Source organism: Patella vulgata, chromosome 1 (assembly GCF_932274485.2).
Source record: "Patella vulgata chromosome 1, xgPatVulg1.2, whole genome shotgun sequence".
NCBI classification, from domain to species: Eukaryota; Metazoa; Mollusca; class Gastropoda; family Patellidae; genus Patella; species Patella vulgata.
This window is the reverse complement of record NC_065879.2, coordinates 39,571,043-39,586,754: the sequence shown is the minus strand read 5'-3', so window position 1 is coordinate 39,586,754 and position 15,712 is coordinate 39,571,043. Positions and strand designations below refer to the sequence as shown.

Genomic DNA, 15,712 nt, shown 5'->3' with positions numbered 1-15,712 from the left:
ATATGTCACCGTTACACCGTATTGTTGGTCGAGTTCGAAGTTCATGCAAATCGGACCAAAACTGCCAGACAAAATGTTATTACCTGCAGGAAAGTAGGGTAATACTATATGGGTTATTTTAGTTTTATGAAATGTGCTCTGTTTAATATATTGAAGTGGTTAAACAAATGGACGACAACGAGAAATGGGCTAAGTAGGTATTTTGCAATATTCAACTTTCTTAGACTAACTCACAGGCAGTTCCTGCCACCATCAATTGCTGAAAGTATAGGGTACAAGCGTCCAGTAATCTCGTGCACAGATTAGTCCAATTAAAGAGAGTAATGATGACTAAAACGGTGCCCATACGAAACACTTACCCAAAAATGGTAATTGCCTCGCCCTAATAGCTGACGCGTCTATACTTTCTATATAAGAAGGAGCGGGGTTAAATTCCCTTCAGACATTATGTGGGTTTCCTAGTGAGACATACCATTAGCCGCCGCCGGGCGAGAACATCACGTAGAACAACCAAGAAGTGTGTGACTCTTGCCACCTTAGGGTATGTTCAATCATCATTCAGACATCATTGCCATTCCTAGAGGGACTTCGAGCCGCCTCGGCTTAAGACACCGAGGGAGATCATCACCGAAAACACGTTAAGTGATCGGAAACGTATATTTAGCTTATATTTAATACAGGCCGGGCGAGAACATCACGTAGAACAACCAAGAAGTGTGTGACTCTTGCCACCTTAAGGTATGGTCAATCATCATTCAGACATCATTGTCATTCCTAGAGGGACTTCGAGCCGCCTCGGCTTAAGACACCGAGGAAGATCATCACCGAAAACGCGTTAAGTGATCGGGAACGTATATTTAGCTTATATTTAATATCATAGCTGTGTTTGTAGTTTCCTGTATATAACCGTTGTATTATGGATGTTATAAGGCTATAGAAACATAGTTACTAGTGTAACAAGTAGCACCTTTAGGTCGGCTAGGCACCAAACTTGTAACAGTAACACAAAGCGCATAGCGTTCACATCCCAGCAGAATGAATATCAGTTAGAAACAATGAACGGAAGCATACTGGGCATATTGAAGCTTATGTGGCTGCCGCTGTCGCAGACCACACAGCAGAGCATTGTGGCAATCCAATCTATAAGAAGAGATCAAAGCACGAAAGAGGAGTTTTAGATTTTCACACATTAGGTACTTCTTTATTTTAGCTAATGTGTATATCTGCCAATAAGCTTAAGAGCACATGGTTTTGATGTGGGCCTCGAAAGGTAGTGTGGAATCGATGATAGCACCGATGTTTGTTGAGGTCTTATCGATTTTGTTCAGTTGTTGATTCTTACCGATGTAAAGCACTTAAGTCTTGTTTGAATTTAACATTAAGAAATGTAGAGTCACCCATTTGTGAATTTCATCTAAACTGTTCCCAACATCCTGTACAGTTTCCCTAGTTATTTCGATTTCTGTGGAAAATATCAGACTGGGTTCCAGTTACTGATTCAGGGATACTAGTCTCGCCCGCTAACGACCTTCATTCATAATTCTACTTTTCAAATTATAGTCAATTAATTGGTAGCACAGAAAAGAATATTCGATTAACAACAGCAATTCTTTATTAGCATCGCAGACAAAAATATTCGTTTTCTCTGGAGTTTAACCAATAATTGAAACCGTTGAACCTAAAATAATAATTCAAAATGGTAACCAAAGCACAAAATACTACCATGCACATTTGTATTAATTTTACAGGCAAGGCAACATGCGCTTTCGCACACTTTTCGTCCTCGTGGATGTACACGGGGTTTTCACTACACTTATGTTTTTGAAAATTGTCACAGAGAGAGAGAGAGAGAGAGGGGGGGGGGGTAACGTGCACTCGACACAAACTAGGTCATTTCTGGACTAACATATGGTTCAACAAGCTGATTAAAATAAAGATCTATATTTCGTTTCGTTTTCTTATACTTTCGATGGCTTACACTACATTAAAATCTGACCACTTGTAGTGAAAAGTCGAGTCAAAAGCGGCTTTTGACCTTATGACGTCAGACATTGATTAATCAATCAGCCTTGACGTTTCTATTGGTTTACCCAAAGTTCCTTGCAACTCACGCCAAAAACTCGCCGTAACAGACTGTTTTATTGGCTAATCCTTCACATCACCCAGAACGCGGGTTATATAACAACTCTTCCAGATCCTAGTATAGTAAAGACAAGTAAAACGAAATTTTGAACTATAAAAAGTAGAATCTGTGTTTTAATCTGATTGATGATTCAATTGTATTTCAATAATTCGCTTGCACATAGGGGTCTTTAGCAGTGGGAGGAAACCGGAGGACCCAGAGAAAAACCACGCGGTTGGACAGGTGACTCTACTCTTGACCTGATCTAAAGCGGCCGCGATAACCATTCGGCCACCCACCGAATATTAGAATTAGTTTTCATTCTATAATTGTTCAAGAATTTAACTCTACAAAATGCGACAAGAATTTAACTATACAAAGTGCGTCACGAATTTAACTCTACAAGTTCGTACAATAGTGTAATATCCGTTAATCAACGATCATTAGCCAGGAACAATATATGATGGATGGAAGAACGGAAAAAAAGACGAAGACAATAAAATGTGTACATTTATGTGTAGGCCTATAACAATACATATTTAACTATAATTCTATGTACACGAAATGACGGTCCATTGTCACATAATGACAATCAAATAAAATCAATTTTCTAAATAGTTCACCAATAACAATCTGTGTAGTAAAACATTTCAGACTGTTTAGTAAATGCGTCTAAAGCCGATTAGAAATTGAACTTAAAAGATTTGGAAAGTTACCTGTCAGGTGCAAGTCTAAATATCTACCACCTTTTGACAAAGTAAAGTTTTCAGAGTAGATAATTTGACCATTCTTCAATAGTTTTAATGAGTAATCTCCCCTGAACGCACGTATAGTTGTAGCACCAGAAGATAAAGATTTCGATTCATTTGTTCTCCAGTCTTGTTTTATTAATTTTCGCAGCCTTTCTCCAGCTGGATTTGCCTAAAGATAGACAGAGAATAGTTTTAAATGGTAAAGTTGCCTGTGGGTTAAAAGACGTTAAAGTTTTTATGTTCGTTTTTCTGACCTACCCAAACCATCTAAGAAAATGCTCCCTTGAAGGGAAAGAGAGATAAAACCAACACTGCCACTCTGTGTTCTAGCCCACAATCTGGGAAATCCATAAATATTATGACATCTTGTATACCTGGATAAGTTTATTTTGCTTTAACTTCCCAATTATTAATAGACCCATTAACAACACTCTTTACCCAACCCTTCAGATCATCTGTTAATACTTCCTAAATACTTCAAGTTAAACAAATTTCAAATCACTATTTCATTTTGCCTGGGTTTACAATCTGTATAACAGCGATATAAAACTTTTAAAGATCCCAGTCGTATACAGTTTTACCTTTACAGTGTTTGGAGAACCATCTGCCAAGGCCGCCGCTGGTTTACTGATGTGTCCACTCCAAAATCCCCAGAACATAATGCCTTCTATAGAGGGATAGCTGAAGTATAGCCTTAAAACATCTTCAAGATAGTCAGCTTTAGCGTTTACATCATAATTACTTATGTCTAGTTCAGTTATCCAAATAGGTAAACCAATTCTCGCAAGCCGATCTAACCTAAACTAAAAATAACAAGCCAACAGTGAGGCTGATGTCTCTCGTCGAAATCCCAAAATAAATAGACGACACATATTAATTAATCGCACATTTATTTTTTTCAAAAGTATCAAGCAATCAAACTGATTATCACTAAGTTTCATCACTCTCTATCAGATAGAATCAAAGTTATCTTTTTCCAAAGCATTCACCTAATGAATATCTACATCAAGTTTAAACATTCTACCTCAATTAAAAGCAGAGTTGTTATGTTCCAAAGGCTTGTCCAATCAAACTGGTTATCGCTCCTTAGCCTAAGCAGAAAATTCTCATCATCGAACTTAATCAAGGTAATGATATAATGAATCTATACTCGGAGTTTCATCACTCTCACGTAATTATAACCAGGGTTATTGTGCCCCAAAGTATCAACCAATCGAATTGCTTATCTCTTCTTAAAACAACAACCTGTGAAATTACTTAGCTCTACTTACCCTAAATCCATCAAGGTAATCAGCTAATAAACACCTACGCAAAGTGTGAACATTCTAGCTCAATTAGAATGAGAGTTATTGTGTTCCAAAGTCGCGACCAATCAAAATTTTAATTGCTTATCGCTCTGCTTACCCCGAGCAGAAAATGCTCATGATCGAACTTAGTCAAGGTATTGATGTAATAAAACTATACACCAAGTGTCCAAACTCTCACTTAATTAGAACTAAAGTTAGCGTGTCCCAAAACAACAACCAATCAAATTGCTTAACTCTGCTTATCCTAAGCAGAAAATGCTCATCTACGAGCTCCATCAAGACATTGGCCTAATAAACACCTATATCAAGTTTGAACATTCTTGCTCAATTATAAGGAGAGTTATTGTGTTCCAAAGTCTTGGTCAATCAAATTGCTTATCGCTCTGCTTACCCTCAGCAGAAAATACTCATTATCGAACTTAGTCAAGGTATTGATGTAGTGAAACTATACACCACTTTCACTTAATTAGAACTAATGTTATCGTGTCCCAAAGCATCAACCAATCAAATTGCTTACCTCTGCTTACCCTAAGCAGAAAATGCTCATCTACGAACTCCATCAAGGCATTGACCTAACAAACACCTACACCAAGTTTGGACGTTCTAGCTCAAGTATAAGGAGAGTTATTGTGTCCCAAAAAGTGTTAAAAGTGTGACGGACAGACGGCCGGACGGACGGACAGACATACTGACGAACCCATTTTAATAGCCCCTGCTTTCTTCGAAAGGCGGGGACCAAAAATACAAATGAAATGAAATGGGGTTTAACGTCCTACTGTTCTGCTCCGAACTGGGCTAATGAAGACAGGCATACGCCAGACAGTGTGCTGGGAAATTTTGCCCGGGCAGCGGCACTACGGCCTACTCTTATATCGAATTCCAACTTGTTAAGGGATATCTTACGTGCCGTGCACGCCAATGTATACACGGGACCTCGGTGTCCTTGTCAGGCCCCCCGTCCTGCATCACTGACAACGGGGGACCACGCCGGAAAATCTGGATGAATTTTCTCGGCCAATGCAGGGATCAAGCACCTGACCTCCACGCCAGCGAGCCAGCGTCTTACCCACTTAGCCACCGTGACCGCCGAAAATAAAAATACACACCAGACACTTCAAGAGTTAAAAAAAAATACAGTATATCTTTGAAATCAGCTTTTAGTAGTAAAACTTCCAGGATACACGCCTCCCCCGTCCACCACACACATAAAACCGTTTCAATTTCGATTGTGATATTTGTCTTTGAAATATGCCGGCTACCCATGAACAGTCTATAGTCCAGGCTTCTACGATCCGATGAATTATTTTATTTATAAAGCACATCCTTTATGCTAATCTAGCACTTTTTTTTATTTTCCTGGGTCGTTTTCATACTTGGAAAAGATATTCTTTCCGCCTTCAGGTTACATGTGGCCTCGGTAGTCGAGCGGTCAAGGCACTATATAACGCCTTGGCACCAACCCCGGCCTGGGCCAAGAAGAAAATCGGATTATCTGTTGTTTAGTATTTCCGGTTTGAAGTCGGCGACGTGTTGGTGGCAACGCCCCTGTCCGGGCAAAATTCTCCTCCTTTGTTTAGCAGACATTGCCATAGAAAAAATTAATCGTGTTGACGAGACATGGAACCCCATTCGATTCCTATTTATATAACCATAGCGTGGAGACTAAACCCAGATTTCAGGGAAAACTTTATTTGTTGCTGACTTCAGGTTGCACTTTTAGAAGAACTAATTACCATACAAGAATCACCGACACCGACACAACTTAGCTATAATACATTTAACTTTACTTTTAGAACCTCTGGATCTACGTGTGTTTTTAAATGACTCTGTACACCTAGTCCATAGATGGGTACGTCTGGTGTGGTTTTAAACAACATTCCTTGATTATAATATGCCTGAAAGAGAAACAGACATTCATCTTAATGGCTATTATCTAAAACGCAAAACACAATCCCCTGTACACAATTGCCCCGCCAGTCATTTTTGTGGAAAAAAAAATAGCTGCATTTTTTAAAAAAAGAATCATTAAAAATTAACAATACCAACAACTGTTTTTTTGGTAAATAGCCTACCTCTCCAGAATATCTCTCATTAACTACTGCGAAATCATTTAAAAACAATTTTACTTTGGGGTCCAGTTTATGAGTTTCACGAAACATCCACATTGTTAGATTAACATATCCAGTTTTTTCTTCATAATAGTTACCATGAATATTTTCATTGTTTACGTCCCAATGTTCAACTCTGAAAAATAAATGATATTGACTACGAACAATTTAAGAAAGTATGAATAGATAATCTCACTGTGTCTAGGCCTAAGGGTCAAAATACTTAAATTTGTATTTATTAATATCTACATGACAGTGTCCCTTTAATAGTACCCTAAGTGCAGGGGGACTGCCCCACACATAATTTACACAAGAAAATAAATATACGGACAAGACACAATACACAGAAATCACAAACAAACGAACAATTCAAATTAGGTAAATGGATCCGGGGGATAGCCGTAAGCGTCCACTGTGCAGAAACTTTTCATACATATTCCTTATACCCTAAGGATGATCTCTATTGTTTTTTGGTAATTGCCCAACCCCCAGGGGCAGAGCCACACCCATTTTACTTATTGTCTCTGTGTGTTGCCTACAGGCCACGAATGTTAATGGATCGTCTTTGAACTTAGGATATGTTTTTCTTATAGCCTAACTTGGTACTTGGCATATGTATTCCTTATGGCCTAAGGGCGTCAACTATTGATTTTGGTGAATGCCCGGACCCCCAGGGGCAGAACCACGCCTAATTTTTGCCTCTAGTGCCCAAAGGCCACAACTCTGAATGGATTATCTTGGAACTTGGTATACTTATTCCTTATACCCTAAGGACGACAACTTTTGACTAATCCCCAGGGGCAGACCCACGCCCAATTTTTTTGTGTTTTTTGTCTACAGGCTGGAATTCTAAATGGATCATCTTGGAACTTGGCATTCCTTATACTGTAAGGATATCAACTATTTATTTTGGTGCATGTCCGTCCCCAGGGGTGTGGTACCACACCCACTTTTTTGTTAGTTTTTATCGGTAAATACTCTACAGGTTGCAATAATTAACAGATTTTGTTCAAATTCAGAATATCAATCATTTCAATAACAGGGTGGTACCTATTTATGTTGTTCCATATCCAACCCCCAGGGGCAGAGCCACACCTAACTTTTATATTTATCGTCTACAGGCTGCGATTCTGAATGTATCATCTTGGAACTTTGCATATTTATTCCTTATACCGCAAAGACAGCAACTATTTATTTTGGTGCATGCCCCGACCCCCTGGGGCAAGGTCACAACCACTTTTTTGTTAATATTTTGTCTGTAAATTTGGCAAAACCAGCCCAACGCATAGCCTTCTTTTCCTCTTGTCATATTACAGCCATTTCATATTTTATTCTCTTCATTTTAAAAAGTACCACATCAATCCTTATTCCCTAAGGATGACCCCTATTGTTTTTGGTGCATCCCCGACTCCCAGGGGCAGAGCCACGCCCATTTCTTGAAAGTTCCGTTATCATTGATGGGTGTTATGTCAATGTATTGGAAGGTATAGTTTACACTTTTAGCTACTTTTGTAATCAGTTTTTCATTTATCATCCTGAAAGCAGAATTTATATTTATATAAATGTACATTTGCCATAAATGGGACGGAGTCAGTTCCCATTGGTAAACTAATAGTTTGCTGTATTATCTGATCCCCAACCTCAAATACAGCACTGTCAAAGAGAAAATGTATGATGTTTTGAAACTGTTCTTAATCAAAAACTACAGTGTCGGCATTGCAACGTTTTATAATCAATCCATTTAGCATCTTCTGAGTAAATGGCCATCAAAATTCTGCCTTTCCCGAAAGCTCCATTAAAATCTTTATCCACAAACCAATCCAAATTATCTTTAAGATCTGAATGTTGAAGCATAGTATACAAAGTAGAAAGGTCAAACGTTTCTTTTGTTTTTGCATTAAGTTTTTGATTGATTTTATCTAAAGTATCTACTATGGGTTTATTTTTATCAATTATGAAAAAAACCTATTAATTCCAGTATAACTACGAAGTGTTCTGCATCAAGTGGCATGTTGAGTTTGGCATAATTTTAGTTCTTTGGTAATTGTTTTAGCTAAAGGTTATGTTTGGCAGATGTTGGAGGATATTATGTACCTGAATTTACTGGGTTTTTATGGAATTTGGGTATAGAATAAATGCAAGGTAGTGCATCTATTTTGACATTGTCTTTAATATCATTACCCCTGTTCAAAGTATATTGATTACGTAAAATATCTAGTTTAGTTAAATCCGTAATGCATTTATAAGTGTCATTTTTGGTATTGGGACAAAGTCCAACTTCAGTAAGAATATTTCTAAGACAGTATTTTTTTCACAGGTAAAAGCAATATATTGTTGCCAGCCTTAATGTTACAGATGTTATAGGTACGCTTCGTGCCATCTTGACACATGGAAGCATAATATTTTTATGTCGGCGATTGACAGCCATGGTGGTCCTGATGGCATTCATGAATCATTACCATAATATAAACTTATGGCTGGCCTGTTTTATTTAATGTCCTTTCTCTAATAAGCAAACTGTACTGAATGTTAAATCTGATATGATGCAGTAGCCAGATGTGTAATGAGATCCTTTGTCTAGAAGGGTTTAGAAACCCAGAATGGAAACGAAATCAGAGACGAGACGAGACTATGCGAGGGCGTCTAGAAGTTTACATGGGACTAGGCAGGTCTCGAGTTAAGACCGGACAGGGGCCATGTAAGTTAGTTGGGTGTTGGCACCCAAGGGTGTCAAGCCAAGCTAAGACCATGGCTCCCCCAACACAAGCTAATTACGGAGTCTTAAGTTTTGTACAGCTGAAGAACAATAAAAGTATCACAATGAAGTTTAATTACTGATCGGTCTGTAACGATTCTATTCAATCCAATGTCTTATATATGTTTATCTGTAAAAAGTATTTTACATAACACATCCGAGTTTTTCTTACGTACTTTATAGGTTTGTATTGAATGCTTAGGTGAAAATTTACTTTTTATCAAAACAATTATAACATCGTGATATTTACGAAGAAAACGTTCATTAAGTTGATTAGAAAAGATGATATCCTGTATGAGGAAACCAAGGTTCTTCTTAGCTGTTGATTTTTTCCAAGTGTGTACAATTTGTCGGGCTAGGTTGAGAGTACACAAGCTGCACAGGACAATTTATCGGAAGTATGGCATTGGCATTTGGTATATAGAATACAATTCATTCAAAATAATTTCCGGGTCTTTTTGAAATTTCGATTTTTTTATAGTACGTTTTTTATTTTGGAAATTATGATCGAGCAGTGGACATTGGTCATGTGATCATTTTCCAGGAAACGAAAGAAAACGTGGTGCACTGTAAAACTTATTTCCTGATGCTTTTAGTTATTTCAAATTAGGCGAGAATGAAGGGATACATGGGCCTATAATTATGGTAGGGTGCCCCACCATTAATAAATATCACCAAATATCTCGACAATTACACCACAATATTTATATATATGCCAAGCCTTAAATCAGTTTCGCACATTCGCACATTTATAGTCAGTAAATAAACGGTCATGTTGTACTTAAAAAGCTATGACCATTTAACCATCCATAAATAATAGACTGAAAAATGGTTACGAGTGTCGGCCATAACATCCGGGCACTTTTGAGTAACAAATAGGTTATACGTGCCCTTGTTTTGAAATAAGCCTCGTTTAACCAGTCTACTGACCATTCTACGTCTGATTGACAAGCCGGGATAATCAAGGCTACTTTTTACGAAACAACAGAAAATTGGAACAAGAAATTTAATTTAGAAACACGCACGCTAGGCAACTCAATAATTGCTTTAAGAACCTTGTAAAAGTAAAATGAAATGTTTCACAGATATTATTTGTACTTAACCAAAAGATGCCGTTCCGAACGGTACAGTTAATGATAAAGCAATTTAAAAAATAAAACGAACGTACTTTCTAAAGCTGCTATAATAACCAAAAAGCTAAATATTACTGCTATTCAGAATTGTCAACAATAAATATTTTACGGCTGTAATAGTTAATAGATGTGTCGAGAATTGCACGTGCGATGGCTATTTATAGACTCAGACTCACTGCGTGATTAGCCAGAAATCACTTCGAGACAAGCCACTGAAGCGTGCACATTCGCCGTGTCGAGTTCAACTTTCTGTAGTGAAAATTTTTGCTGCACGGGACACTCTAATTATGGTCTGTAAAAGTAAAGATATATAATTAATGTAACGCGTATCGCAAGTTTGTTGTCAGTGCATAAAATTGTAATTATTTATTGTCTTGAAACGATTCACATAGGCAGCGGTCAGTCTCAACAGTCGTAGCCTCGATTATCTTACATAGCTGTTTAAAAGCATTCCATCACACTGATCCGCAGTGGCATTTTATTAAACAAAGGGATGAACATCCAACTAAACCTACTCCATGACCTAAGGCCGCAAATGGAAATATTGCAAAATCATATTCTAAAAATAGGAAGAAGCCTCGGCTCTCCTATGTCTTGTCTGCGATATCACTTCTGTGGAAGCAGACGTTAAAGCACAAGGTAGTAGTGGTAGTAGTAGTGTACATAAATATCAATACAATCACTGCAGTCTTCAACTTACTTTCCCTTAGTAAAAGGTACAATATCATTTAATCTGTCCACCAACGTTCCTTTAATTTGATCATCTGGGATACTCGACTGCCATTTGGGAATATTTTTCTCTATACCCCAGAATATGTTGTGAGCTCTTATCTTAGTCCTATTAAGAAATAAAAGAAAGTCGGTATCAGTGACAACGATTGTATGATTATTAGGTCTATCTTACTTTTGTTATTCATTACAGTAAAATGCCGCCTTTACTTTTAATATATTCTGTTTCTTGCTTGTTTTTTGAAATGCATAATTGATCTAGGTATGTGTTTCTGCTTATTATACTTCCGTTAATATTATTTTGCTGCTTGGTCAATAGTTAGACCATTGTAAATAATAACATCATAAAAATGAGACCAATAACACAGTGTCGCTTTTCTCTAAGTGGTCCTATTCAAGCCCAAATATCGAAATAAAACCACATAGGCCCACGGTTTTAAACAAAGGGGATGACAGGTAGGTGCGTTAAGCTTTAGATCGAAATACCACCAAATACTTACCCTTTAGCTACCATAGCATTTATAGCATTCGACGCCAAGTCGTGGTTAACATGTCCCTGTAATATGTTATAATGTTATACCAATTACCATATAATATAGTGTTCGGATATTCGAACAAAACACCATTCGAATATTCGACGGGTCTGGAAATTGTAATTCGAATAGTACTCGAATAGTTTCAACTTCTAACTACTGAAAGGAATGAGCAGCCGAGACCTAACATTTCGAAGGTAGTCAACCAGAGCGTATTCACACGCATAAACTAAGCGCATGAAAAAAATAAGAACATCAACTAAGGCTACAATACATAATTATGAACTAGACGCAAAATTAATATGAAACAAACATAATATTTCAACACTGGTTTAATAACATTTTAACATTTTAAAATACTTTTCGTCCGTCTTGGGACTATTCATAAATAATGTCATTGTATAAAGATGGACAGTATAGTATATTTTAATATTTATACATATTTACATGCATGTAGTAACACTGTGGTTTTAATTGGCTATAGTTACAATTGTCCATGGTTACATATTATATCGTTAACCAATAGAAAACATGTACTCACGTGTGTTAATCTGTGGTATATGGGTTCAATGTAGGAACAATGAGTGGAAGATAATCATGGGATAGATTTTATAAAATTAATGAAGTTAATGGCCAGTTGTAACTTATTGACTATTAAATCGAGGAACGTATTTTTTAATAAAAATGTTTTTCCATTAATTTTCTTCTCGTGATGTCATCGGTTTTCATTTTATAAAAAGGGATAATTTGGAATTTTACTTGTAGGTGTTGTGCACATTTAAAGATATGTCTATTTACAAATAAGTGCCCATTTTCAATATTACAATCCCGTCGATGATTGCGTACTCTATCCCGTAGACGTATGCCCGTCTCTCCTATGTAGAAATTTAGACACCCATTGCAAGTCAAGACATATATGAGATTTTTTGTGTCACAATTTATACTGTCGTTGACACTAAACTTAAACTTATGAAAATTATATTTGTTATTTGGCGTAATATGGTTGCAACTTTTACATCGAAGATCCGGGCATTTAGATACATAAAAACCGGTCCTTGTGATAGATGAATTGAATTTTGCTTTGGTTAGGAGGCGTTTCAGATTAGGTGGCTGTCTCTGTGATTTAATGAATTGAACATTATCAAATTTCGTTCTGGGGTTGCTGTTTGATGTCAGGAGTGACCTGCTCTCGTACATTGTTTTAAAGATGTTGGGGATTATGAGTAGCGACAAAGGTAATCATACTATCCGAACTGTTTTTTGCTTTATTAGCCCTCAATGTTTGGATATCAATTGCCAAAGCTCTATTTATCCCAACTTCTATTACCTCTATCACAATGGTGCATATTTTTCTTTCTAAAGAAAAGGGTATATTATTTCTGGCATGGCGTGGGTAACATGTTTATAAGAAAGATAGTTTTTGGTATCTGTTTCTTTAGAATACATATCCGTTAAAAGGAGTTCCCCCTTCGTTTCACTAGAACGATCAAGAATGCGATTTGCAGATCGTTCGTTTCAATTGTGAATCTGATATTTAGATCTAAATCATTCATTATTTGTTGCAAATCTGCAACGTGGCCAATTCATTCATTCTAAATACAGAATATATCGTCCAGAAATCATTTCAACTGATTTTCTAAATATAATCTGTAATCCACGCCATGTTCAATTTCTACAATTGAGTATAATTTTTCCTCAAGAAATCCCACTGTAATTACTTAATTGTGGTGCCGCCTTGGTACCCACCTCTATACCAAGAATCTGTTTGTAATTTGATTCGCCAAATGTAAAAGTGTTGTTAGTCAGGATGATTCGCATAGCTTTGAGGATGAAATTCTCTCATGACTGCATTCAGGATGTTTATCCAACCAACATTCTATGGCCTGAAAGCATAGGTCATGGGAAATGTTGCCATACATATTACAAACATCCATGGTTACGAAAACGTCGCCATCGTTCAGATTTTGGGGCAATCTATCAACAAAATCTATGTCATCCCGAATAACAGTGTCTTCCCTATCAGCGACAGAAAAATCCCTTTAGTCGTAGCTTCCTACAGAAGGCGTTGATATCACACTCTATTTCCTGTATATTAGCTTTAGGCGTAGTTGTTTAGTTTACGGATGATATATTTATGATTTTTGGGTGTACTGGTTCTGAGAATTGGATATTGTGTGGACGTTCCTTGAGTGACGCTGAACTTTCTTCTTGTATTGGGGAGGTGGTGGCTGGGACTGTGATGGTGGTCGTTGTGGTTGGGAAAGGCCTCTCTGAAAAAACTTCCTCCGGGCTTGAGAGGTGTGATCGTTCCTCCATTGTGTGTTATACCGCTGATTGTTATTGGGCACACTTGTCACTTTGCTGACAGTTTGGCTGTGTACATTCTGGTTTTTATCGCCATTGCTTCTTTGTGCCCCTTCGTGCTTGGTTGCGCGCATTCGGGTTTTTATTGTCAATGTTTTTTTTGTGTCCCTGCTTTCGTTCTTGGTTTTTGATTTTTATTCCGGACCGTTTGCCAAGTGTCGCGGGATGGTTTGCCTCGGTATCTTGACAATTATTGGTGTTCCTCTCTGTATGGATGGGCTCCATTTCTACAGCACGCGTGGGCAAGTTGGTAAAGAATTCTTTGTTCTTTTTCCACATCGCGTGTGACTTATTTTCCTCAGTAGAAATTTCTGCGGTCCACGTTTTTCAGAAGATCCACTAGTTCTTCTTCGCGGTGTCCTTCTGGGAGTGTCAATAGTTCATTCTCTGCTTTGTTGATGATTTCTGTTTGTTTCGCAGAGAATTCAAACAGGGAATCTATCTCATTTTGCCATTTTGAGAATGTCAACTTCGTTTTTCCGTTTAGTTTGGTTCTCCGACACGTTTAGTCTCGTTTTTTTCTTTCAGTTTGCGAGAGATGAAGGGAATGTGTGTGTGTGTTCGTGTGTGTGTGTGTAAATCAATCTACAGATTCTTTGTCAAAAAATGTCGCATGCACACGGTACTGGGTTTGAGTCGATTTCTCTTGTCAATCAAGATTAATCCAGCAGTAGAAAAAGCTCTTTCTGAAGTTACACTGGTAAATGGTATAACCAAATATCTTTCAATAGACATGCATGAACGTGTTGTTAGTTGCCATGGAAACTAAAGTGATACGGTGATCATGTCTATGGTCGGTCTAGACGTATAATATTATCACCAAAAAAGGTCCCAGTCCGAAATCAGTGTCCAAATGGGTCAGAAGTGCCAAAATCAAAAATGGCTGCCAGTTTTGGTTGGAAAATGTCAATTATTAAGAATTATCATAATATGATCGAGTTTGGTTTCAAATTATACGTCTCCAGGATACGTAGGTGAATCTGTTTCCATACAAATTTTGGTGATTAGTTATATTGGGGAATAATTCAATATGGCGGTCAGTTTTGCCTGGAAAATTCGAATTTGACCAAAAGATCAAATTTTGTGTCAAAATATACGTTTTTGGAAGCAGTGTAGCAGGCATATCGAAAAGGGCCACTCGCAGCTCACTGCGGACGCGGCGTAGTGGGGCGTGTCTATGTTTGGTCACCAACCTCGAAAATTGAGTCATAATGGCTAAAATATTGAAACACGTGGGAATACATCGAAAAAAATCAATTAGAGTGGTGTGGAATTGTTGTAAAGATGATTTTATACACACGCGTTAAGTACATATTATTGGTCATTTTCTGTGCTCTTTACTTTTCATTTCACTGCATTTCAAATTATTCTTTATATTGAACATATTTTTCTTACCATACCATTTTAATCAATTTTTATATCACTGCATTTCAAATTATTCTTTATGGAAAATATTGTTCTTATCATTTTCATCAATTTGCATGCATATCAAATTAATCTTTATATTGTAACATAAAGTTCTCATCTATTTAATTAAAATTTCTTATCATTTTAATGAATTTTCTCATCGCGTGGTGAATTAATTTCACAAAATGTTCAAAACGATGAGACACCGATGGGTCCCGATATACAATGAAGTATTTGATATTGAACTGCCTACCGTCATACCGAAAAAAAATAGGTATTGGGGACCTTAATAATGCGGCTAAGCTGAGAATTGATGGCCGTGTTTCCCAACTCAGTGATATGAATACCATGTGGAATGTCGCAAAAATTTCTGCCATCCAACTAATATTGAAAAAAGTTGTAAAGCTATGGAAGTGGAGGGGCCTGTACCGAAATCTAGTTTTTGCATACCATTGCTTTTTACATGGTGTGAAATAGACGATTAGCAGACGGTCGATTAGAT

At 37.2% G+C, this 15,712-nt stretch overlaps 1 protein-coding gene across 2 annotated transcripts in view; it reads right to left on the bottom strand.

Annotated features, from left to right (window-relative positions):
- Positions 1-1,594: 1,594 nt before the first annotated feature.
- Positions 1,595-15,712, bottom strand: part of LOC126812937 (uncharacterized) — a 29,890-nt gene continuing 15,772 nt past the window's right edge. Inside the window, exons 7-13 of one of the 2 annotated variants that reach the window (XM_050539115.1) lie at positions 11,407-11,462; positions 10,878-11,015; positions 6,254-6,425; positions 5,969-6,076; positions 3,456-3,677; positions 2,839-3,043; positions 1,595-1,678 (exon numbers count right to left, since the gene is read on the bottom strand). In XM_050539115.1, the coding sequence (XP_050395072.1) occupies positions 1,653-1,678; positions 2,839-3,043; positions 3,456-3,677; positions 5,969-6,076; positions 6,254-6,425; positions 10,878-11,015; positions 11,407-11,462 (927 nt within the window). In that variant the 3' untranslated portion in view covers positions 1,595-1,652. Of the gene's footprint in view, positions 1,679-2,838; positions 3,044-3,455; positions 3,678-5,914; positions 6,077-6,253; positions 6,426-10,877; positions 11,016-11,406; positions 11,463-15,712 lie in introns of those variants that run through there. The other variant, XM_050539117.1, reaches the window with a different exon arrangement.